The 27,408-nt window shown below is 35.0% G+C and overlaps 1 protein-coding gene across 7 annotated transcripts in view; it reads left to right on the top strand.

The window, feature by feature from the left end:
- Scn3a (sodium voltage-gated channel alpha subunit 3) overlaps positions 1–27,408 on the top strand; it is a 107,052-nt gene that overhangs the window by 474 nt on the left and 79,170 nt on the right. For 6 of the 7 annotated variants that reach the window (XM_013142571.3, XM_023561158.2, XM_023561157.2 and 3 more), the window contains exons 2-3: positions 17,583–17,777; positions 26,195–26,505. In XM_013142571.3, the coding sequence (XP_012998025.1) occupies positions 26,245–26,505 (261 nt within the window). In that variant the 5' untranslated portion in view covers positions 17,583–17,777; positions 26,195–26,244. The remainder of the gene's footprint in view (positions 1–17,582; positions 17,778–26,194; positions 26,506–27,408) is intronic. The other variant, XM_023561156.2, reaches the window with a different exon arrangement.

Genomic DNA, 27,408 nt, shown 5'->3' with positions numbered 1-27,408 from the left:
TTATTTTTTTTTTTTTTGAAACATGCAGATTTTTACAATTCATTGTATTTAGAGAAAATATGTTTTGTTACATTTAAAGCTAACCTAATGAATTTGATAGCTGTACATCACCTGCTTCTATGTCCAGTGTGCACAGCATTTTAAAAACGTAAATGATAATGAAATTGGGACTATCTTTCTTGTGATTTAGTCTTTAATAGTACCGGAGAGGCTATGCATGGAGGGAATGTTAACAGTATAATGGTTAACAATATAGTGGCTGTTCGAGACATCTTTTCATTTTTCTCCAAAATCTATTTTCTAGAGGAAAGAAGTTCATCAATAATAATAATAATAAAGAGATTTAATTTTCTAATAATAAAATAATCTCTATATATCCCATAATATATTTTAATATACTCACTTATATAAAATATTAACATTTTAATTCACTCATTTAAAAGATATGTCTTCTTGATGAATGATCCCATAAGCTTGATAGAGTTCTGTGTAGATTTAATCATTGGTTACTGTTATTATTACTATCATTATTAATTACCAGGCTGAGCCACTTTGACAAAACAATAATTTTTTTTTATCTATGGTATACATTCTTCTGCAGTTGTCTTTAAGATATTCTATACTACAACCATAAATACTTCATTTATTCAGTAGTAACATACTAAGATTAGAAAATTATTGACAGAAAATGTCAGTATTGACTGAAAGATATGTCTTTAAAATTGTGAAGATTTTTATGTATACAACAGGTAGTGCAGTGTTTGTCCAGGAAGACAAAGATGAAGGCATAAAGGCTTGTAGGAATTTGCTTGGAAAGATTTCATCACAGTAACTCCAAATAGTATGTGCCTGAATGAAATAAAGACCTGTGATTTCCACCCAGGTTTTTGGTCAGTACTAGTCGAAAGGGCTGCAAAATTAGAACATGAGGTGTTTAAACTGTAATTTCTAATGATATGGTAAAAAAATTGGTATCTCACTTGATAATTTACTTGGGTTAGCAATAGTACTTCTAAAAGCTTTTCAAAATAGTGGTTGCCTCAGTGGAAAACCCTGGTCTTATGTATTTTAGAAGCACTCCTACCACCTCATATAAAGAATACTGTTCTTTGGAAAGGGTTCACAGAAATAAATGCTAATTAGCTCAAGTGTATTGTACAGTGCACACCATGCTTCCCTACAGGTGCCTGAATGAGAGTAACTTTGTTCTGTGTAAACATCAGAGCTGGTTGATTGAACTGGTTTACAGTTATGAATGAATGCTTGTATTTCAACCCTGAGTGCCACTTTTTTTGGTATAGTAGAAACAATTTTTAGTCATTCATCTGTACACATGGTCTATATATGAAAAGCAAATGCACATGAAACTGTTCATCTCACAAAATTTACCCTTTGATAATATGTTTTGATTTAACTGATACATGAAATATGTTTGATTATTTGGTTTCTGTACAAAATATAATGATGATTTTATTGTAAGACCAAGAATAATACAGTAATACATTCATATGGTGGAGACAAATTGAGCTGTGAGCTGGAAGTCTTGGAATCTGGTTCAAGTTGTGCTTGGTTGCCTCAGAAAGGATTAACAAGTATCACTGAGCTCATGTTCCCTGCCTGTAAAACATTGGAAGGACACTTTGTTTGTAAAGTTCTACGGTTCTAATTCATCTTTATTTCCCTTAGTTGCTTTTACATCTTAAATGTAAGTTGATACACGCTTGGCTCTCACTGAGTTGTATTATTAATAATGACCTACACATGAGGCTAGATTTATTTTAAATAAGTATTCTTTAAGAACAAATTGAATATTCTTCTGTGGTAGATGCAAGCTGAGAGCAATATGGAGATGTGGTTAAAGGAAAGAGCTTGACATGTTTAATCCTAGCTCCACTATCTCTCCAAATATTTAAACTTTTTGTGTCTACTGCATTATTAATACAATAAGAATGACTAATAATACCAGTTTAAAAGACTGGGGAAATAAAATAATGTCTCATCAGTGCTTAGAATAGATCTGGTACGTGATTGTGGCCCTCTCTGTTATCAGTTCCCCAAACCCCCACCAAAAGGGACAGGTATCAAAGTTATTATTAGTGATGCTGTTAAACTTGCTGCTACCCCAACAGGGAGAATTCATGACACTCCCAAAACATTCTGTAGATGAGCAATGAGCATTTCTCTTTCTGGAAGAGCGCCCATGTTGGGGGAAAAACTGTAATAACAAACTGTCACCTACAATAATACCAGTTAGTGGTTAAGTTTTTATTCAAACTTTGTTTTCATAGAATTCTCACAACACAGAATATTGTTTCTCCTCCCTGTGATGCTATCCTGAGCTCGACTCCTCTGCCTCTTTTCAGAAGCAGAAGTTTTGCCTTAACAAGATCTACCTATTAGACAAACAGCTCCTGGAACGATGCACAGAGGTCTTGTAGGATTCATGAAAAATCACATTCAGATGCCAAATAATATCTACTATGATCACCAAATAAAAGACCCTCCATCTTAGAGATGTGTAGCTTGTGTGGTTCTCTCACACGATTTCTGCCACTTAAATCTATTCATCTAATAGAAAAGGAAATTGTGCCTGGTGAAATTGTTGACATGCTGTAAGATCCCTACTTCTCTCCAAAGGTTTTCTCTAAGTGTAACTTGGTGCTCCTGACAGCTGCGTGCTGCAGGGATCTTTGGGAGCTGGAGCTGGGTTAAGCTTTCAGCACCCCAGGCCTCCTAATCCTTCCCTTCAACCACCCTGGGCCTCTTTAAACTGACTCAAGTAACTGCGCTGTCAGGGTCATCTTCACGGCAGCAAAGATGACTTAATGGACTCATGATTAGACAGATCTGAGATGGCTGAGCTCGGGAAGCTTAAAGATAAGAGGGTAAGGTTTCTCAATTAGACAAATGCTATGCTTGGAATTTGTTCCCGGTCATCCCTCTTGGCTCTAGGTCACTCCCAGGCCTTGCTGGTCCTTATGTCTGAGGTTGAAGGTAACGGAAAGCATTCATATGTATAAGCACAGAGGGTTTTTTCCACTGCAGAGTGAACATGTGACTAGAGAGTGAAATTTCTTCACATAAATGCCTATGCCAATTACTTTTTTCTTCTTATTGTTCATGAATAGAAACATTGTGAATTCACTGAAGGTTGAAAATTAATGTCTTGATGGCCTTCTAAAAATGTATTATTTGTTTCCATCTAAACATCGGTGGCTATTTCATTAGCTTCCCAACATAATCATTAATTACCCAGTTATTCTTGAAAGATAGTTTAAGATATTAACAGTTCATTTCTGTACTTTTAGGGTCTCCTTTTTAGTCTACATTTATTTTTGAATTGCCTTTATTTTCACTTGAATTCTACCCCACAAACAATTTTTGTAGAAAAAAATACACAGATGAAAACTGAATCACTACTTGAGACAGATTGTTCTTTGAGGTAGGCATAACATTTGGGAAGAGAAAAAAAAAAGGTCATGCATTACCTTGTCTTTCAAATTCACACATTTCTATTTCATTTGGAAGAAACTTTTGTGTTCTGATTTTATATAACAACATTTTTCACTCTGGGTGAAGTTAACACATTCTTTAGTTACACTTTAATAAAATATAACAAGTTATAACCACTAATTTTAGTTCAGAATAGTGCTGGTTTTAATTTATTTAATAACATAGCGATACAATCTTTCTTTCTTGCTAAGCAAAGATAAAATTTGTTTTATAAACTGCCTGACAGTCTCAGGTTCTGAGAATATCTGAAATTTGTCCATATGCCTGGGCGTATACTTTTAAAATTAGTATGAACATCTATCCTGGATACTATAAGCTTCAATGTGCCTAATATTGATTAATTAACTGTTTATAATGCCATCCCTTTCTTCTTTTGCTTTGAAGAGATAAAAGATCTAATGAAGGGAAAATTTTAAGATATGTGTGTTGCTCAAGACATACAAGAGTAACTACAAAGGAACTTGCAAGCAAGTTAACAGTATTAAAACACAGTGTGTATAAACATATGCTAGGATATATTGTATAAGGCAATTTCAGAGGCTGTTTAAGTTCCTTTAAGGTTAAGAGAACACTTTTAAAAGTCTGGAGTTATTTTTGTAATAATTGAATTCAGCTTTCATCCTTCTGGAGACCGCATACCGGGAGCCCTTCATGTGATTAAGCACTGTGCAAGAGCAAAGTAAGAGAAATGATGGTCCCTGAATTATTAAAGTGTGGCTTAATATTGTTTTATTCAATGTGTGAACTAAAAGAGAGGAAGTCACTCTTTAAATAACTTTGGCCATTTTCTGACTTTTGGGAATTTTAATCTCCTGATTCTTGTGTGAATTATACAGAACATTTTGTCCCTTTTCTTTCCCAGAAGTTTGAACTAGAAAAATTCACTGAATCACCACCTTATTGCTAAGAAGTGACACTGTGCTTCTGGATGAGAACAGCAACCTCTTCTGTAACTAGCATCATAGGCCCTGTTTTCTCTTCCTTTCCTATTAATGCTTCCCTTGTTGTGGCTATATGGTTCCTGTTGTGCTGGCTCATACCATACAATATATTCAATTCTGCTGTCTGAACTATTGAGATTTACCTTTAAATGCTTAAAATTTAGAGGAAACATGTCCTTTAGCTATGCAACTTAAAAATATTATTGGTTGGGTGCTTCCATGTCCTAGAGACCTACAGCCTGCAAAAGTTTTAAAATTTTATATTATTTTTAAACATAACCACTAATGATTACAGAGAAAGTAAATTCTCTTTTGATTTCTGTTTGCTTTCTTTTCTTTGTCTTTTTAAAGAAGTTGGTATTGAATCCAGGCCTCCGATATGTTAGGCAGACATTCTGTCACTGAGCTATATTCCCAGACAGTAAGTCCTTTATTAATTAATATTAGTTTTCAACAATTGTGTTAGGTTCTGCTATTAATCTTTGTATAGTTATACCAAAAATTCATTAAATTAGCATTGGAAAAAGACAAACATATAACTCATAATCATGCTGTATTTTTTTCTCACTGAAGTATCAGATAAGATTACACATCAAATACATGTACCTGGAATGAGAATCTTTTGACCAGTAAATGAAAAGTCAAAACAGAAAGTGAGAAAAGGTAAAAAAAAATTGTGAAATCTTATGAATTAAAATGATAAGAGGGGAGAAAAAAGCTAAAAACAACACCTGAGTAGAGAAAGACATAAGAATACACTGAGAGAGACAGAAAGGTGTACCCCAGGAGTGCCCTGAGAGTGGCCTGCAGCCATGAGGCAGGCTGCTGTCACTGGGGAGGCTGGAAAAAGAGCGACGCTTGGCTCCACCTTTGACCACTTTAATTAGATTCTTTGGGGCTGAGCCTGGGTTTCTGTGTTCATTTAAAAGCTCTGCAAGTGAGCTCCAATACACAGCCAGGTTTGAGAACTGAATGACTGGAGTAAAGTAAAGAAATTACTGATAAAATACAGAGATGCTAGTAAAAACTTGTCTAGTGAAGTGACAATGTTCACTAACAATGACTTTTAAAATAACTTCAAAATTCTAATGAGTGGGTTTCTGTTAAATAAAGACATTACAAATACTTAAGAAAATAACAAGAAATATACTCATATCTATTTCTATCAGTCAAGTAATAGAATTGAGCAAGTCAGCATTTATTCTACATATATTTTATGTTTCAAATAGTTTACTGCCTCTAATTCCGTCTAAAATTTTACCTAGATTCTGATTATGGTATATTTTGCAAAGTGAACATACAAACAATTGTGTATATTTAGAAGAGGACCATTAGACATTCAATTTATACAGATGCTTGCCATCCTCTTTATTCTTACTTGATAAATTGTTTGCCCCATAAATAACTTCTAAATAATCAAGTAAAGATGAGCCTATTGAAGACACTCTTTGAATATCCAGATCCTTTTCATAGAAACAACACAGTTTAACTTTCAATATTTTGAAACTGCGGTTTTTGGAAGACATGGAAGAAAGGCAGTTTCTGTAAATCAACAAACTTTTTTAAACCAAAATGCATTTTAAATTATATTTTAAGAGAGTGAATTAAACTAATAGTAAAGTAGAATTAATAATTAATTGCACTTCTTAAAAGGAATCGCATTATTAAAGTGAATCAATTTTTTCAGCTCTTTAAGGAGACAGTTTGCTGAGTTAACACCTCAGTTGTTTTTGGTGTTAGTTTTCTACAGTTCTCTACACAGTTGGGAAGGAGACCATCACAACCATTAATAAAACAGTGTTCTGTGTCCTTCAGGGCACTTAATGTCTTCATATTTCCTCCAGAGAATCATCATTTAATATTACTGCTTAGCACCATTTTCTACACCAAGTCCAACGTTCTTTCAACCTGGACAGTAAAATTATCATGCTATAGATCAAACATGTTGAGTCTCAGGATAAGAAGATCCATAGATGGAAGCACTTGCCTGGTGCTTCTGTTGTATACAGGGGTGTAGAACCACATTCAAGGCCAGGCTCATAATCAACATATGCAACACACTGCTTGGGTTCTCACACAGGTATACATCACTTTGAACCTCTCCTTATACTGCACAACGTATTTAGGCAGTCCACCATGAATGCATGAATAATTAACCTTTCAGATGCTAGCAGGAATGAAAGTCTAAAGTCTTTCCAGCTTAAAGAACTCAGTCATAGAGTGAATAATTTATTATTGGTATAAACATTAATTTCTACCAACATGGTGACAACTATAAGAAATAACAAGTCTACTGGGAAAATAATTTAAATTTCTAATTCAAAATCATAATAAAGGAAGATGCTTAGGGGTTCATAAAAATACAGCAGAACAGATCTAAATCATATGCAGCTCATTACACAAAGTAACACACAACTGTTAAGACACCAGAACAATAGTGAGACCTCCCTTACGCCCTTATGAGATATGCTTTTTTATTTGGTACATGAAAGTTATCCTGAGCCATTGTGAGACCCATTCACTCTAAGTATCCCATGAAATATACTAATCAGAACATGATAAACACTTTTTAACCATTCATATTTTTCAAGAAAGATTTGTGTGATAACAAAATATTTTGTTTTCATTCTCTTAATTTTTTTCTAAATAAAAATTTTGAAGGCTAAATATTTCAAACTTGATATGGAAATGCTCTTTGCTTTTCAATCAATTTTTATAAGCATAAAATAAGTCTAAATTAAATTTTTAAATTTTGAAAACTGAGAAGGCTCAGTGACTAATTTTGTATAGAAATTTTTACTTGAATCCTGAATCACCCATGTTCTACAGGAGACACTTGGTGCATGGTAAAATTACTACCTCTCCTGGCCTCCTCTCTTGTCATTTTTTTTCTTTCTGCTCTCTCTAGCTGGTTTCTTACTTACTAGATCCTCTATCCTTGAAGGGAAAACAGACAGAGCATGTCAACTTTTTAAATTACGCCTCATTAGCAATTTGGTGATGGCATTCCCAGCTTAATGTAAAATTTTGCATTACATGTAATTTTCCCTTACCTGTGGTGTTCTGGCTCTCCTTTGGCAACAAAACCATCAAGCACTGGGCAGCGTCCCTCCTGCCTTTACATGCAGCAACCTTCTCCTTTCCCTTCCGCAGCGAGTGGCATCATCCACACCTAAATCAGGGCAGCGCACCCCTGGCTCTATTTTGGTGCCAATGTTATGCTCAGTGACTGAAGGAAAAACACAGACTCTCTGGGTCCTGAATTCAGGTCCTAGGAAAGATATTTTTTCACCTTTCATTTATTTCAGAAAGCTTTATTTGAAGGGGTTTTACCCAAGTGAACAGCCAGAGTTCACTGAAAACCAGACATAAAGTTTTGTAGGTTTTTAGAAAACTGCAATTTATATAGAATCTCTCAAATGAGACTTTTGATACTAGAATTTCATGAGGAAACTTTGGATATACAGTTGAATATGTATATTTAGAAAAGATCGAAAGGGTAGTATTTTTCAGCAACTGCCTTTAACCCACAGCATTCACACTCATGAAAAAGCAGTTTAAGTTTGAATTAGAAAGGGCATGTATAAGCACCCAGTTGTCTGTAGTCATCTTAAAAAGCAAGGATATACTCTGATAAGTATAGTACTTATGCCGGCCCTAGCAACATTAGTTCAGGACTGAATAGCCCATATCCAGAGTAGCTGGTATTGCTGCATGTTCTGACTCTTTTTCTCTCAGAAAGGAGAAAGGTTTGAGTATAACCTATACAGTGTCCAAAGTCTGGACACTAACCTAGAGCTCTCATGAGAGATAAAAAAAAGGTACCACAATTGATTGGTCCGTTTCCTGCTTGTCCCACTGTATTGCCGAGATCTTGCGTGTCAAAATATTGCAGCAAGTGAAAGCAGACACAGGTCTAGAATATAGGGTGCTGGATTACAATTTAGCTCCCCCCAACATGTGCTTTTGTTATATCTTGTTTCTTTGAGATACAGGCCTGTTTTTCTGGTATGTTCTCCATCTTAAAGTGGTCCTACAATGAGGCATTATGAACATCTATTCACACGACATGGTTGGTAGATAAGGCCTTCTCTTGTGGTTGGTTTTAACTGATGAAAAATAACATGACAAACGGAATTGAGAACCTTCTAAATCATCTTGTGCTCCAGTGGAGTTTGCCACTTGCACTGATCTAATCGCAGGCAGTGATTAAAACCTTTCTCCAGGCTAAATAAATCCTAATCATCAGTTCTTAAACCTCAGAGGAGTGCAGATAATATGGGACTCATCACCACCACCATTTTGAAGGAATACAAGTTGCACCCCGTTCTGAATTTCCCTCAGGTTGCCAAGTGAAAAAGGCAATCGGATCTCAACACTCGGTTGTGAAAACAGCGTGCTGTCATTTTGGTTACAGTCAGTAAACAGTCTGTGTTTGCCTGCAAAGAAACAGCCTGAAGCACACAGTACCAGCGAGCAGTAGGAGACATGTGGACGCGGGCACCTCCCAGGCCTAGTGCGGCTGAGGTGGAGTGGGGATATGGATCCAGGATTGGCTGTTGGTCTGAGAGTACTGTTTGCTTTCTATTTGCCATGTTGCCGATTTATTTCAAAACAGAAATCTTCCTGTAATTATTATATTCAGATTAAAATGTGCCTTTTGTTCTCCTGAATGCACACACACAGAATGTTTGTTTATGGGTAAAGTAGCTTTTTCATTACAGAAATTTCTTCATCCAAAATCCTGTGACTTAAGGATAAAAGTGACAATCTAACTAAATGTGATAAACACTATTGATCCAAAGAAAGCTCTGCCCTTTTAGAACATCTCAGAACAGAGAATTGCTGTGCTTAAATCATGTATTTGTTCATGGGTGTGATGTGACCACCTGGAGGAAATTGGTTTCAAAGAAAGATATACCCACGACTAACATTGCCCACTGGAAGTATGATGTCATCCCCATGTATTCTTTTATCTGTATAGATGCTAACACTAAAAATAGAAAAAAGACAAACAGTACAATTAATTTTACCAGTGAGGTATTTTATTAAAAATAATATGCCCAAAATATTTCTTCAAAATTTGGTGCCTACCCACATTTCAAGTGCTCACCTTCTACAAGGGGTCCTTGGATATAGCGTTGGAAAGAATATTTGTAGACTTTGTTTTAGGTAATTGTAGCCAACAAGTAGATAACTACTTAATCCTTATCCTCAAGAAAATTAATAGTTAATGTAGATCTGATAGGTCACCTCCTCAATAACAACGAAAATCAGAATACAGGATCAAATCACTCCTGATTTGGGATTGATATATGATAATCCATGAAGTACAGACAGGATTTTAGCTACAGTGATTGCTGGTGGATGAAATTTCAAGCAGAAGGAAGTATGTGTGTGTGTGTGTGTGTGTGTGTGTGTGTGTGTGTGTGTATGCGCGCGTGCGTGCGCTTGGGGAGGACACTGGGGACTGAACTCAGGGGTATTTCACCTCCTGGTTGCATCCCTAGCCCTTTTGAATTTTATTTTATGTTGAGACAGAGTTTCACCCAGCTGCCCAAATTGCCCTTAAACTTGCAATTTTCCTGCCTCTGTCTCTTGAGTTGCTGGGGTTACAGGCGCACAGCATTGCACCTAACACAGAGGGAACAGTTTTGAATGCCAGACACCAGACGCTAGGCACTTTTGGGGAATGGTAACAAGATCAGTTTGGCTAGAGAAGAACATATATGCAAAGTATGTAAGATGAAACTGGAGAAGTAGGCTGGTGAATATTTTTAGAGAATCTTTTGTTACTTTATCTAAAGAAAGAAGCCCTAGGATTTGGTAACAACTTTTACTACCTATGTTGCCTTGGCCAAGTTACTTATCTCTGAACTTTAATTTTCTTACCTGCAAAATGAAGACAATAATGACATTTATTTCCTCTAGTTGTTGATACTAAATGAATTAGTTAGTGTTTGGGATACATAATAAGCATTTAAGCAATGTTCTCATTACCATTATTACTATTATTACTATTATTCTTATTATTTCTTTAAGATATTTGCAAGTAGGTGATACTCTAAATGAGGTATTCAGTTCTCAGTTTTCTTTATTTTGAAGAGAGTCCAGTAAACTTACCAGAGTTAAACAACTATCTTTGAGGTAAACAGGATTTTAATGTGCATATTTTGATCTAGAGTGGATAGGACTACATGCATAGGACATCTTTGCTCTTGGTACATTGAGTTGTTTTGTGTTTTGCATCCTAAAGGCTGCAAAATACAAAGGTGAATTGCTTTATTTACTTAACCAATTCCTTACATCAAGATATTTCAATTTTTTTCTAGGTGTGCTGTAACAAACTCTATTCTCATAAATAGAATACATGACTTTCAAAATAGCTGATTACCCAAATAGTAAATCTTAATAAAAATTGTTAAAATTTTTGAGAAACCAAAATTAAATAATTTGATGTTCAAAAAATATTTTTGAGCACCTACTATGTGTCACATATTATTCTAGAGACATGAGATTCATTGGTGAACAAAATATGAGGTTTGATTGTTTAATTTTTTAATTATTACAACGAAAGCAATAATGCTATTAATCTTCCTCAAAATATTTCTCCTCGCTTGGAGTACATTGATCCCATTGTTCTTGTCACTTTCTGAAACAGTTCTGGAAGTCCTCCATATCTTTAAATCACTCTTATGACTGCCTCTGTGTCCTAAGTTGAAAAAATTTTTACCTTTCATGGCCATTTTGACTTTTAAAAAGAACCAAAAGTTGCACAGTTCCAGATTCAGTCAGTGAGACACACTGCAATGTTTTCATTTCACAGAAAATACCATAGAAGTTTGATCAATGAAATGTGATTAAAAATATGGTTAATGTTTAATTTTAAAAATTCATTATAATAAAAGACATGTTACCATTGATACCCCTAAAATATTTGTAGTATTCCCCTCACTTTGAACACACGTATCCCATTGTTCTTGGCAATGTGTCTTTGACTTTTATACTTTTTAAAAATTTAAACATTAGCTCTGTATTTCAATCACCCCTCAAACAGCAAGTATTCTAGCCCCTGGGAGGCTTAGGTGCCACCCAGAACAAGTAGAAAGTGAATAATCACTATAAGGAAGTTAATATCACAGAATAAGATGACAAATGTTTGGGAAACAACAGAGCAAGGAAAAAGATGGGAAAGTGTAAGAGGTCTGATCAGTATATGGAGGAAATGAGAGAGTTGGTCGTTTAGCTTACTAGGAAAAGCTTTCCAGGGTCAGGAAGCAGTCTGTGCTTCTAGGCACAAAGCAGAGCCAGAGCCTGCTTGGCTTGGTAATCACCGAGGAGGAGGAGAGTGAAAGGATGAGGTTACCTAGAGAGCTAGAAGTCAGGTCCTAAGACCTAGCAGGCCACTGTGGGAATTACTGGGCTTTCTTCTAGGCAGCTACTGAAAGCATCTGAGCAGAAGAACGCCATGATGTGATTTCTATTCTCTTAGGCTCCCTGTGACTGGTGGGATGAGATAGGCTCTAGGGAAGTCGGGCTGCAAGCGGGGAGACAGAAAGCTATTGCAGGCTCTGTGAAATGCTGCCATCAATCATTTTGAAGTTCAGTGGAATTATGCCCCAGGACATTAAATGAATGAATAAATGAGATGAGGGAAGCTATGATTGTCATCTTTGAAAAATCATTTAAAATGAGGGCAATATGACTAATATATAGGTTTCTAACTTCAAAAAACCCCAAAATTTTGCATTAAGCTTAGTCATTGTCAAAATGTAGTTCAAGAGTCACCAGCACCAGCATCATTTGTCACTTGTTAGAAATGCAAAGTGGTGCCTCACCCATGCCTACTGCAATAAACAGCTTTGGTGTGAGGCACAGGAAGAAGCTGCATTTTAGTAAGTCCTTTAGATGACCCTCTGGTGTGTGCGTGTGTGTGTGTGTGTGTGTGTGTGTGTGTGTGTGTGTGTGTGTCTGTGACTTGAGATAAAACCCAGGGACCTTCTATTGATGAACTATGTCCCTAAACCTTTTTATTTTTCTAATTTTGAGATAGAGCCTTTCTAAATTCCCCAGGCTGACTTGGAACTTAAAATCCTTTTGTATCAGCCTCCTGACCAGCTGGGATTTCTCTGAGTTTAAGTCTTAAGAACCCCAGCTATAACCAAAATTAGGGAAACTAGATGGCCTGAAAGATACTTTCCAATCTGAGAATATTATATTTCCAAGTTCAAATTTTAAAATTTATTATTATTGTAAAATTAAGAGAGTTCTTGAGAGGCTGAGGCAGGAGGATTGCTGTGGGTTGGAGGTCAACTTGGACTACAAAGTTAGTTGAAGGCCAGTCTGAACTGCATAGTGAAATCCTGTCTCAAAAGACAAAAAAAAAAAAAAAAAAAAAAGTTCTTGAGAGAAAACGAGTTGTTTATATTAAGTATAGAATCGTGTTTAAGAATAAAGAAAACTTTTAAGTCAGTCACTTATAGGGATTTTGTTTTTGTCATATCCCATAACTCAGAAAAAAGTGATATAAATTGATGTATTATTTGTTAAAAGCTTTGTGCAATAGGATTTCTAAGACTAGAAAGATGAGGAACATGTATATGATATATGTGTTAAGGAATGTGGGTTAGTGAAGTTAGTGTCTGAGAATGTATATTTAGTTCTAAGCCGCCTGGTCTCTTTGTTTCTAGTGTAAAGGCAGAAATGGATCTTATACAACACAAGGAAAACTCAGACTTTGCATTAATGTAGATCACCATGGAGGTGGTCAGATTTGTTGCAAGGGGGGTTTCTAGGGCACACGGGGGAGTGGGCACATGGTTTGTTTCCCTATACAACCTCATACAGCTTCACTACTTGCTAACTTCCCGATGGGTTAATTTAAAGTTACCATTTTAATGATAAAGTTTCCATCACACTTTTTGAGCTACCACTTCCTCACTGTGGAATGAAGAATTTTACCTGTGTTTCAAAAATTATGAAATTCTAATAAGTACATCTCAAAGGCTAGCTAACCATGGGGGTACCTCTAAGTTTAATAAGCTTACTAGGTCATTTGAAAAAGTTTCTGAACTCACCTCACCACCTCCTAAATGAAATACATTATATTTAATAAATTTTAGCAAATAGTAGAAGACATATTTGATAAATTTTGTATAAGTATTTACAAAATTAAATTTAAGATATACATTGAGTATGTTATTTATTGTTCCTTATGCCATATGCTAAGTAGATATTCTCACCATTTTAGATCTTGGAATAAATTTGCTTTTGCACATACATTTTTAGGAATTGTTTTTGTTTTGTATTTTCCTAAAATAAAATAAGATCTTTGTAGTCTTCTAGTGTGCTTCTATGTTTTTTTAGATACCAGATGCAAGAGGTATATTCCAACCTTGATTATGCAAACTACTCATATCTTATTCATCTTTTTTTAAAATTTCATTTAAGGAGAAAAAGAAAAAATGGAAAAAGGGTGCAAGTTATATAGAATTTCAGAAAAAATAAACAGTAGGAAATCACTAGTTAATAGATTACATAATGTCATCTTAGAAATTGTTCAAGTTACAATATTAAATCATATAAAGTGGACTTTCAATCAGTGAGATTGCAAACAATTCTGTTCAATGCTCCAATAAAACTCAGTAATATGGTTATCTATCTTATACACTTAAATATACATGCAGTTATATCCTTTAGAGCACTTTCTTTTCCTCTCTTTTGTACAATGACAATTACACATTTTGGGTTTTATTACTCCCACAGTTCTTATTACTTTTTTTTGAAGAGAGTAAAACCAAATGTGACATAGCAGAACAGAGTCAGTCAAATCAAAAGGGTGGACATAATACATAATGTAAAAACAAAATACAAGGTGATCAACAATGGTTACCATATTGCCTCTTGCTATCTTAAAAAGAATTGCCTATATCATTAGCTATAATAAAATTGAACAAAACAGTAAAGAACAAAACTAATAAAACCAAAACATTGGAGACATTACAGGACTTCATAAGAAGATAATAGTCAACCAGAATGGGCGTCATAATGAATCTTACTGTCTTCACAGTCGTTGCCTCTACTTTCCAACTTGGTACTATCAAGCAAAACAGAATAGGGGGACATCAGTCAAAACAAGATGGTGAGAACAATACAGGGTTTCAAATTAAGTTAATAGGAAATCAAAGTGGGTTCCTATAATATATCCTGCTATTTTTATTTATTTTCCCTTAATTAAAAAGATAAAATAGTAAATAATAAAAAAAGGAGATTGAGATAAAATAGGACATAACAACAAAACAGCACAGGTCAAAACATAACCATTTAAGCAAAATAGTGTTTTACCACAAGATATCCCAACATAAAAGTAGTTACCGTAGTGTCTCTTTCCTTGAAATCTTTGAGTATAACTTCGTATACTGTAGCATCAAACATATCAAGACATTGTAAAACCATTCAAGAGAATGACAGGATTAGAGGGTATTTAAAATCAAATAACAGAAAATGAACAATCATTTCTGTATAATCTCCTTGTCCATAAAAGTTTTTGTTTATACTATCACATATAATAAAATCCAATAAGATACAACATGTTAAGACCATTGGAGACAGAAGAACAAAAGCTTGATGGGACTTCAAAACAAGATGATACTAAATTAGCACTAGCTATTATTTTGTCTTGTTTTCTCCAAAATAGCTGTTCCTCTTGTTCATCGTAATCTCTACTCTTTTCCTTGTGATTACATTTCTCAAATTGTAGTCCATGTACCATGTGCACCAAATTCACTAGTACACTCCGCGGACCCTGCCCAGACCTTCCTTAGAAATCTTTAGCAAAGAGCCAAAGTAATTCTTATGTTGAAGTTTAAAATGGGATTAAAGAATCTAATTTATATTTCAGTTACTCTATAAGGCATGACCTACTTTGAAAGATGAGACAGATACTTTATTAAGATATAATGCAGCTTGGAGCATGAGGACTGCTTTTTCTGAAGCTACATACAGAACTCAAGATTCTTTCCAGTGGGAAGGGGAGACTTACTAGAAGTTTCTCTTACTTGAAACCTGAATCATAAAGTGATTATTTCAAATCTTTAAATCAATGATGTTCTTAAGAACGGAGAGAAGAAAGAGACCTTGAGAAAATAAGTTTTAGTGCTGCTTTCTCAGTAACCACTCTCCTGTTCCTCCCTAACTTCTTATTTCTTTTTTGCCATCAGACCTGACTACATCATCCACCTCAGTATCCGTAAGGAGAACCTCTCAGGAAATGCAGCTAACCTGATATCTTGGTCATTCTTGTTAGTGCCAAGCTGGATGACACAGTACTTAAAATCTAGTAATTTCCATGCTGTGATGCCAACGGAAGTAATGTTTAATGAATGTGTTGCAAAGAAGTAAAGGACACTAACCCTTATTGAATACACTTAACAATCTAATAATCGATCTCTAATGCATGGGTCTGTCTGATATTAAATTTCCTTTAGGGTAACAAAATACCAGAGAGAATCATGTTAAAAGGAGGGAAGGTATAGTTTAGATCACGGTTTCACAGTATCAGTCCACCTTCATTTGGCTTTATTATTTGGGGGTGTGGCAGGACTGAGTACATGGTGGCAATAGCACATGGTGAAGGCTCATTAATTTCACTGCAGCCAGGAAACATACAGAGCAGAAGAGGAAAGAGGGCCTGAGTATTCCCTTCAAGGAGACATCCTCAGGGACCTGACTCACTTCTTAGGTGAAACTGAGCGGGCCTTTAGGTTCTGCTGCTTTGCAATGGCACTATGGGCTGGTAACCAAGCCTTCAACAAATAAGTCCTTGGGGCCTTTCTAGATCCAATATATAACAGATCAGTACTATTATTATTATTATTGTGTTATTGTCATTTTACAGAAATAATTACAGTACTTTTATACTATTATAACTTTCAGTTTTGTGGAAAACTTACTTTATGTCAACTAGTATACATAAATTCACAAACATGTGTCTAACTATATATGCACATACATGTAGGCAATTTTGAAACATTTAATTTTCAAAACTTGTCTATTTTGCTGGATAGATCCCATCAACATATGAGAAACTAAAAACTGGATTGGTTAAGTATGTTGACATCATGCAGCCAGTGAAAGCAGAACTGTGTGTGTGATGCCAGTCCCTGAGAGTAGGAGAGGGAGCAGAGGCCAGAGGAGAAAAGCACTGTCACTTTTTCCTAGTGTGACATCTAAGTCACCAAGAGACATTGACAAGTTTTAATAATACTGTTGTATCTGATAACAGATTAGAAAACAGACTGGTGGTTTTGGAGGAAGTTCGTCTGGAGACAGGTTTTAATATACTAGGCAAACAATTTTTAAGTGAGATTTAATATTTTTTTGTCAGAGCAAATGATAAAAAGAGATTTGTTGTTGGGAATACAGAGTCAGTTCGGCTTGTGGGCACTGTACAGGTGAATTGAAATAAATATTGTTTTAAGTTTCAATTGCTGATTTTGTCCCTTGAAATAAACTTTATTTTTTTTAGTTGTATTAAGCCTTTAGTAATGGATACAGCTGAAAGGGAAGGCCATCAGATTGTTATATCTAGGCTAATATTGTGCTTTGGCTTAGCATGCTTGTTTAAAATCTACTTTTAGAAGCCATTGAATAAGATTTATTTGTCTTATCTTACTAAGCCAATTGATCTTGGCTTTCGGTGGACAGGAAAAAGACTGGGTAAGGAGCTAGAATAGTGAGCCACAGCAGCAAAGTAGCCCACGTGCTCGGCCGGTCTAGCTCTTTGTGCCTTGAAGTACTTGAGAGAAAGAAGACAAGGATAAGGAGCAAAGAGGGGACAGGAGATGAGGAAAAGGAGGTAAAGAACAGAAATGTGCTCTAGAGTGCCGGCGTGTCTTTAAGTAAATGAATCTAAGCAGCCAAAGAGGGAACAGAGTCCCCTGCAGACCCCAGAATCCTGGCCACACCCTTCCTAGAACACACCAGGCCAGGCTGCTTAGAAGGCTCACATATCCTGCTTTCTTTACCAAGTAAACAAAGTTCCAAAAATAAGATCCAGAGCCAGCGCCCCTCTGCCTTGTAAATGCTGAAGGTGTGGGATCTCCTTAACTGTGTTCTCTTTTTCCACAGATCATGGAGCAAGAAAGCTGAAGCCAAGCCACATTACGATTTATTCTGCAATGAGATACTTGTCAAGGATTCATGGCAGAGTGGCTTACTGGAAAAGGACCACAGAACCTCTTCTAGGGATATTATAAGAATAGATGAACTAATCCCAGAAGGGGCCTGGAGCTTTTCTGAAAAAAGGTGCTGTGACTATCAAAGGTACCTGAGACCTGTTACGCGGGTATAAACTTGTATTTGGGAACTAACATTTCTATTTGCTAACAAGGACAGCTGTGCCAGTACAGAAAGAAAACAAAAATGATTTTCCTCCCAAATCCCTTTGTTCCTCCAAAGAGGTAAACAAATAGATGGAGACATGGCAGAGATGACCTTGGAGGATGGAATAATGCCAAAAGCTACTGATGTAAGACAGACGATTAACCCAGATTTTTAGTTATTTTTCTTTTAAGAGGTACATTCATTTTGTGTATTTAATAAATTACCTAGGACTGTATTTGCTTTAATTTTATTGTTTATTGAGTAATAGGATCCACAGCTCACCTGTTCTTATTAAGTAAAGGACATACAGATATGTCATTAGTATTTGGCTATGAACCGGCTTTAGAACTGGCTGCCAAGTTTTGAAACTGACAGAAACTACTTATTTATTTGGTATATCAGCTGCAACTAACTAAAAAAAAAAAACCTGTCTACAAGTATCATAGTCAGGAAGGATGTTTATTAAACATAACAAGCAGTGCAGAGGTTGTTTGGGTCCAAGAACTGAGCGATCCATCTAGGGCCCAGGGGTAAATACGTCTCTGTGATCTGCCACACTCAGTGTGTCAGCCACTGACTGGCATCCATTCTGATGGTGAATTTGCTTACAGGACAGCAGTATATCACATCCCAGTACAAAAGGCTCTGGAGGCCAGGGAATGCTATAGTCCCTCATTTTTTTTTCCAAAGGAGTGAGGAAACCTTTTACAAACATCCACTTGGCAGGTTTCCCTTCACTTTTATTTGGCCAGAATTGTATATTTATGCCTTTAACACTAACTGTAAGGGACTTGGAGGGGCTATGCAGAGAGGAATGCATGTTGGGAACTCCAACACATGATTTACTTCACTTTTCAAATATACAGTAGAAAATGTAAGAGCCAATAAAGCCAGTGATACTGATTTCTTTCTTTCTTTTTTTTTTTTTTTTTGTCTTTTTCATTTTTATCGGTACCAGGGATTGAACTCATGACTGCCTGCTTGCAAGGCAGGCGCTTCTGCCGCTGAGCTAAATCCCCAGCCCCTGAGTTCATTATTATAGGGCTGGCTTAATTGTTGTCATTAGCTAACAGTTGTCTCCTCAAGCTTATAGCTATCCAATAAGGACAAAGTCATAGAAAACATATCCAAAATAATTGTTCTGCAGACAGAGATAAACTTTTGCTTGCTTGTCCCTGCTGTTTATTTTCCAAAGCATGATATGAGTTCAGGAAATACAGAAATGTGTAAAAACTTTGTTAAATATAAAATAATATCTATGTTGACAATCATGCATTTAGCTAATAGGAAGGGAATAATAATAAAGCAAATGTAGGTTTCATTTGTATTTGGTCATGACGTAGTGATTTATCTGCCATAGAATTACTTTCAGACTAATAGTGGTGATGACCTCCTTGAGAACACGCTGACAGTAAGGGGTACAGTATGGATTATAAAAATGTTGGGCTAATTTTTTAATTTACCTTTAAATTGCTCCAAAATGCATAACATACCTATGAATATGCACTGATAAGACTTTGATTCATGCTTGTATTAATTCATTCTTGCTTGCTTTAACGTTAAAATAAAAGTGAGGGTCACATTACCATATTTTGTAATATGGCCACTCCATTTCTGATACAGAATGCAGTAATCTCTCTAGGTAGTAACCTCCCAATAAGTGATTTATTCTAATTCCATTTCATCATACATCAACTAAGAATCTTCCCATTGTGTAATTTTAAAAGCCCAGCTTTTTCTCACTAAATTACCCATTTAAATCCTCATGCTACAGATTATTAATCTAATTTTGTAAATTGTACCAGTTGTATAACCTCCTTTCTCCTATGATTTTTCATCAGTAAAGTGGGGAAAATAATACCAACTTCATACAATTATTTTAATAGTTAAATGAGCTAATATGAATAATATGAATTAATTACATTGGAGTATCTGAGACAATAATGATTTAGTAGAATTTTACTATTATTTGGTCTTCAAAGCCATTCAGTTAAGGCACACCAAACAGACATTATTTCAAAATTCATGAAATATGGAAAGTAGTGTTTAAGTCTACCTTGAGGTGTGCCCAATGATTGTCATTGTAATATTCTGAAGGCTATAACTATGTTTTAATACAATTTATGTTGTTCTCACTTGTGTTGAAAATACATTATAATTGCTAATTATTAATTCTAAATTAATATCATGTTGGAAATAATAAATAATTTTCTTTGGTAAGAGGGTAGTAATTTGTATATCTTGTCTTTTAGATTGTACACTTTCTATAAAAGTAATTTTTTCTTTTTTTCTCTTCTTCTGTTGATACCAAGTAAACTGCATCCTTTTTTTATTTTGCAATATACCCAGTACTTCCTTATAACTCTAATAGTCAAAGATGTGGAAATATACTCTGAATTTTTTGATAACTCATGTCGTTTGAAATAGAGCAACTTGCTGTCCTTGAAGATAGCAAATTTATAGCTTTCTGACATAAAATGGTTTCCATGGGAACAGACCTGAACCAATCGATTTTGTCTGCAACATAATCATAAAAACTGGGGAGAGGGGAGAGGGAGACTGCTAACTGGTTATGGAGCAATAAAATCTATCAAATTGTCCACTACCCTGGAAAAGTAGGTAAGATGAAACCTATGTGCCACATGACTAATGAGAAAAATAATACGTTTTGCTTTGGTAGTGCTATAGCAGGTCACTAATATTTGCTATACCGCTTTTTCTTAGATTCTGATTTATTGACAGATGCTTGTACTCACTGTATTTGTTGATTTCATATACTTTTAGATGCATATGAAAGCATCATATCAGACTGAACCTGTAAAACCAAATTAAACTATACAAATGTATTCATCATTAGTTATGTATATACAATATTGGCCTTTAAAATCAAACCATACACTAGTAAGATTTCTTAAGAATATCAGTGATAGGAAAAGTTATTGTACAGAAAATATTTTGACTTAAACCTATGATTTTGTGTTTGTCAGCAGACATTTCAGTGGAAATTATTTAGCTTGTTAGGCCAGCTCCTCATTTATGTCAAAGGCAAAGAGCCTAACAAGTTGCCAGGTCCAATATATGCCTTTTAATTAACATTTTGAAAAATGCTCTCTCAGTGTCCAGGAAACCATACTGGTGTCACTGTCTAACATCTTCTATGTTTGCTCTCCTTAAAATCAGAAGCCATATGAGTTCTGCATCTACACCTTTCTACTTTTTTCCTAGATGAGATCATATAGATTCTTAGCCTCTGCTTCATCTCATAACCCATTAATCAACATTTCTGCAGCTCAGATGGCCTTCCTAAGCCTCAGTGACACATTTTAATTACATCTAGATGACCCCAGGCATTGTAAAGTAATCAGGTCCCAAACAGAATTTATTATAAACCCTTACAGACCTCTGATTCTCCATTGGGTTAATATTAACTTGGGGCTTAAGATGGAAATCTGGAATGGCCTTACCACTGTGCCTTTTTCATTCTTTGAATCAAGACAACCACACAACTCTCATTGATTTTCTGTTTACCACAACTGTACCTCAAATACATATGTTTGGCCATCGCTTTCCTGCCTAATTTATTGATGGCCTCCAGTCTTCCAGGCATTATGCTCACATTTTAGGTGCATTTTCTCATTTAAGTGTTACATTTATATTACAAACTATGTGCTAGCATAGACATGAATATCTCCATTACAGAGCTAGGGAAACTGGGGACTAGAAAGCATAAAGAAACTTGTAAAATAAAGCAAACCAGGCTTGAGTCCGGTTCCAATTGCTGAGTCCATGCCAATTAGCCCTGAAGCTGTAATTATCTCCTCTCTTGTATACCAACTACTTTCTTCTCCAGCATTTATTGTACATCTTAGACAACTGAGGCCTTGCAACCTCTCTTGGGAGACAGCTGTGTTTTAAACTATTTTCATACTAATATCAGGATGCCATTTGTCTTTTCTCATTCTTTTGACATTTGCAATGACAGTGCAGTAGTTAAGGGGGTATAATGTACAGTGTCTCAGCAGGAATCAAAAGAGTTTGTAAAAGTAGGGTTTCTCTTCTTCACTAACATGTATTACAGTAAGAAAATAAATGCCTGTTCATATAACAAATCTCTAGTAAATAGGTAAATAATAATTTTGTTAAATATCAACCCTAAAAATACATATTTTAGTATTTTCTACAATAAAATGAGGAGAATACATGAAGAATTTCTGATGCATGCTGAATAGCCAAAGCAATTGTGTAGCTGTTGAGATCAGGAGTGAATAAGTCACTTTTTTTCCATAGAACACTATTTTCACCTGAAAGATAACTGACAAAGTATGGTTATTCAGACTTTAGTATTTGGCATATATAGTCTCCAAAGTGAGCAAAGAAAAATCTTGTCACTTCAGGAAAAGCAAATGACAGCATTAGTTGTCAGTGTTAAAAATTGGAGCTTTCAGGTAGAAATTGGAATTTTGGAAACTTTCACCTGCCACTGGAAGCTTGACAGCCTCCCAATACATCCTCATGGCATTGCCAAAGGTATTAACAAATGTGACTTTTTGCATCTTACATAATAAAACTTGTCCAAAATGTGAATATTTGCATAACACTATTGTATTTTCAAATGATCTGTATGTAATGGTACAGAATTATGCATTCAAAGCCAAGATTGATCAAAGATTATTGGATGTGGTTTCGGATTCCTCATTTAAACTATTTTAATAAACTATCAGTTGCAGAATCTTGATGGAATCAAGTAATTTTTATTATTACTTGGAGAGAAAATTACTTTTGTTGCATTCATGGGTAATCTTATGAGTATAAAGGAATCTGAATTATTCATACATAGTAGATCCAATAAATATTCCCAAATAAATGATCTTCAGGTTCCTTCCAAGTTTGATATTCTATGGTCTGTTTCTGTAATAGACTGCATTGAACCAGTCTTCTTAATTATTAAAAAAATAATTGTATTTTCTTTGCTTGCACACATTCACATACACAAACTCTTTGGATTCTAATCAAAAGGAATATCTCCTCAGATTATTTCCCCTTTTAGTTTTTTGTTCTTGAAAAACTAGTTCTGGTAAAAATTTATAACACTAAATCCAATGTACTTTAATAAATTATAATGTACATATATTCATTAACAATCTATGTTCCTTACCAAAGCACCAGAAAGAATTTTTAAGTCTGCTTAATGTAAATATAAAATTATACAAGAGTTTTGTATAATAAGCTCACAAAGAATAAAAAAGAGAAACAAATTAAGAGACTTATCAAAGCACTATGAGAGACTTTGAAACTACAAAGCTATAGGTAAAGCTGTGGGCAACTCTGCTTACTAGAGTCTTTAAATTCTCTATTTATCCAAACATTTAACAAGCCCTAGTTGCCCTCCTAAGGAAAAATTTGAGAATCTGAAGTTGACTTATCTTTTCTGGAGTTAGAGACACAATATGAGAATTTCGGAGACTTTTGCCTTCTTTTTATTTTTATGTATTTACTTTTTTTGAGCAGGGTCTCACTGTGCTGTTCTGGTTAACCTTGAACTTACTATAAACTTACTATGCAGCCCACACTTGCTGTTCCTCCTGCCTCAGTCTCCCAAGAACTGGACTTATAGGTGTGTGCTGCCACACCTAGCTCCATCCTTTTTGTCCAGAACCAAATTTTTTATTCTGACCATTCATAAATAAATAAGGTAGATGTTTATTAGTTTGCAAATCAATCTTTGCAGTTTTGTTACCACATCTGTCAACATCAATTTAAAGAAATCACAATAATCTCTGAAGATTATTGAGAGATTTCCAAATTTAATATTTTGAATTTAATTTTATTTGGAAAACTTAAGATCCAGAAGTCTCTATGAGAGAGTCTTATTCCCTACATGAGGAAGTAGTTTGAAAACGTGAAGTTTGCAAGGTTAAATGACACGGGAAAGCTCTTGGCTGCAGATTCTATGCTAACCTACATTTTCCATTCCAATTTAAGCACTTTTTAAAATTTATTAGTTAATAAACGGGCTAATGTAAATTAAACTAAGTGCTCAAATAGAAAAGTAACCACTCTTTACTGCTAAAAAGCAGCCATGTTTCAGGGCATTTTCATAAGACATATTTGCATGCTGTGGCTTCCTCATTTAGCACTTGGGAAGAACCCAGCAATTCAGTCCGTGACAGGTGATCTGAGACAGGTGCCTCACTTGTCTCTGGGTATTTGAGGCTTGCAGAAAATGCTTCTGCTCTTTCTGCACTCAAAACTACACAACCTCATCAGACTGTCCATATGGCCATCAAAATTGACATGAAATGACTGTGGACATTAAACTTTAAGCTGCCTGACCTTAATTCAAAAGCAAAAAAGATAAATTATTGATTTTTGAGTAAAATAGAATTGTATACAGGTCTTCTAATTCATGTATCACTTGATAAGGAGAGAGTTTTTTAAAAAAATAAAAACTAGAATCACAAAACATGAATTCTCTTTAAAAATGCGCAGAAAAAAGGGTGTAACTATTTGATAGGTCTGGTACTATAGAGTGACACTGATACAAATACTAATTTGAAGACTCAACTATTTTAAAACACTTTTGTCATTGGAACACATCAGAGAACTAGTAATTCAGGTGTAAACTCAAGAAACACATAATTGACTATACGCTTTTTTTTTTTTTTCATATTACTGAAAGAGACAGAGTTTCTCATCTATAAGCTCAGGATATACATGCAGTGAACTGCTGAGAACTAGGAGACTACTTAGGGTAAAGCTACTGTGGAACATAGACTAAATTAGGGGACTGAAGGAGGTGTGGCTGGGGACGGAAACAATGTCACAATATTTTTGATGATTGCTTTGATGATTGCCATAGTTATAGATGCTCTTACAGGATGACTGATGTACTCATCATATTTTGTTGTTCTCATTGTTTCTATTTTCTATCTGTTTTTTAAAATGTGTGTTACGCATAATGGAAAATACAATAACTGTTACTCATGTTTCAACATTCAAGTATCTGATTTCCTGTATTTTTTATAGTTCTGTAACATTTCCTGCAGATAGTTTTCCCCTTCCCTGGAAAATTGAGTAGAGGCCCTCCATCTGTCTGCCTTCACTCTTTCCCCTCCCAGCCAGGTGACAGTTTTGCATGAATGTGCCCTGATATTTTATACCTCTTACTGCCTTCCTGAAGCTTCAAGATCAGTTATGGTTCCACCATATCAAGATCTCACTTAAAGGAAAACGGTTTGAATTAATGGGATACTTGAAACCATAACAGAAGGATCATGGTTGGCAGAACTGAAGATAATTTGATTATGATAGTTGATGCTAATACAGTCCTTATTAATTCCAAAACTATCCTAGACACAACATCAATTAACTCATTTATTCTTTGTAATCCTGAGAGGTCAATTTTTCCTGTGATTCTCATTTCATAAAGAATGTAGCAATGTGGGGTTATATTTTCCAAGGTTCCACATCCATAAGTGGCAGAGCCAGGGTTTAGAGTGGAGGATATCTAATCACACAGTCCTTTGTGTTAACGACTGCTCCGATGGGAAGATTTAGGAAGAAAATTAAAAATTATCATGGAAGAGGTGAAGGACAGCAAACTGGAACAGGAAATAAGCATATTCCATGTTACCTGAGAAGGTGCCTCCAAAGGTTCCACCGTGAAAAGTCAAAAAGGGAAAAATTTGACCTAATAAGAAAAAGAAACTCCTACCCAAAGATGGATACATGTTGCTAGAGGCAGTGGTTTCCTTGTCGTTGCTGACGTTGAGACTTTTTGTGGTGCTTCCGTTGATAGTGACAACCAGAACAACTGGGTTAGGCAAAAGTTGTTTTTCTAGCCTGAGATTTTTTGAGTCAGGAATGTATCACAATAATTTCATTGTTAAGAGCACTTCACTTTGAGGAGTTAGTTAAATTATGGGGGAAAAAGGGGAGAAGGGAATAATGAATGGCTCATAGTCAATTTTACTGATAAGTAATATTAGCATAATTCTTTTACCAAAAATATACTATCATACCTTTTAGCTCAAAAGTTTCAGAGAAGACTACCGTCTTTTACATTTTAATTAATCACATTGTAAATATTTATTGCATAAAATGCAATATTTTAATATACCAACACATTGTAAAATGGCTAAATCAAGAATTTAATACTCAGAACAGAACTTTGGCTGATTTATAAAGAATTATTAAAAATTAGATCAAATGATGTTTCTGAATTAAAAGCTGTTAAAGCTTCATATTCATAGCTTTAAAAATTACTAAAGATGAGTAGATGGCATCCTGATAGATTTTTTTATTCTCTTCTGTCACATGCCTTGCTCATGCTTATGCATTTTTTTTACTTACTGTAGATAATTCTTATGCAAGAAGCTAAACGTAATTAAATGTGCAGGATGAAAAGATGGCACAGGCACTGCTGGTACCCCCAGGACCTGAAAGCTTCCGCCTTTTTACTAGAGAATCTCTTGCTGCTATCGAAAAACGTGCTGCAGAAGAGAAAGCCAAGAAACCCAAAAAAGAACAAGATGATGATGAGAACAAACCAAAGCCAAACAGTGACTTGGAAGCTGGAAAGAACCTTCCATTTATTTATGGAGACATTCCTCCAGAGATGGTGTCAGAGCCCTTGGAGGACCTGGACCCCTACTATATCAACAAAAAAGTGAGTGTTGACTTTACACCTCCAATAAATCTTCGATTAAACTACTAACTTTAATAGCTTCTGCTGATATAGTAATAGAGTGATATAAAATGATACTTCAGTTGTGGAACAGCTCCCAGTTTGAAATTTCTACTACTTCAACAGCAAAGTTCAAAAAAAAAAATCTCTTTTGTGTTCTTTGCTGGACAATCAGATAGAAAATCTGACATGAAAAAACCTATATTGGCCAAAGGTAAGACTTGTGTCACAAATGGTAGCACTTTGGTCTAAGCACTGCATTCGCCCAAATAACACATAGTGCTGTGTTAGTGCTTTAGAACAGTCGTGAGTGTGCCTTTTTGTGCTTTATTTGTGTAGCATATTGTAACTATGGCTCTAAGGAAAGTGAATGGTACCAACAATAAAGCTAAGAGGAAAACTGTGCAAACCATAATAGAGAGAAGAAGGAAATCATTGTAAAATTTGTTAAAGTTCTGAAAAAATGAATTTATAAAGGTAATTATGGGGCCTCAGGATCAATTATTCAGTTTTTCGTTATTTCTTAGGGAAAAGCATGTTAATTTCTCAAAGTTTTCAGTGTTTAAACATAAATTTGAAACAAATTGAGTTCAACAACAGAGGTACCACTTGATAAATATATGTATATATAGATATATCTCCAGAATTTTCCTGTGAAATAGTTTATAATACCCTTTACTGTCACTTAGTTTTATATAAATTATAGTAAACTGAAACATTTACAGCATGAAGAACTTATTTTAGGGAGGAAATATGAATGAATTAACAATTTCTATTTCACAGTAATTGAAATAACAAAACTTGAAGTTGACATCAATAAAGCTAATTATTGCTATTTAGCACATGATCGACTCCCAAATAGTAGCTATGCAAAAAAACCCAATT

The sequence above is a fragment of the Cavia porcellus genome, unplaced genomic scaffold (assembly GCF_034190915.1).
Source record: "Cavia porcellus strain 051 isolate PalLab524CR breed Dunkin Hartley unplaced genomic scaffold, mCavPor4.1 scaffold_12, whole genome shotgun sequence".
In the NCBI taxonomy this organism is placed as follows: domain Eukaryota; kingdom Metazoa; phylum Chordata; class Mammalia; order Rodentia; family Caviidae; genus Cavia; species Cavia porcellus.
The sequence above is the reverse complement of the archived record's forward strand: the minus strand, read 5'-3'. Positions and strand labels throughout refer to the sequence as shown.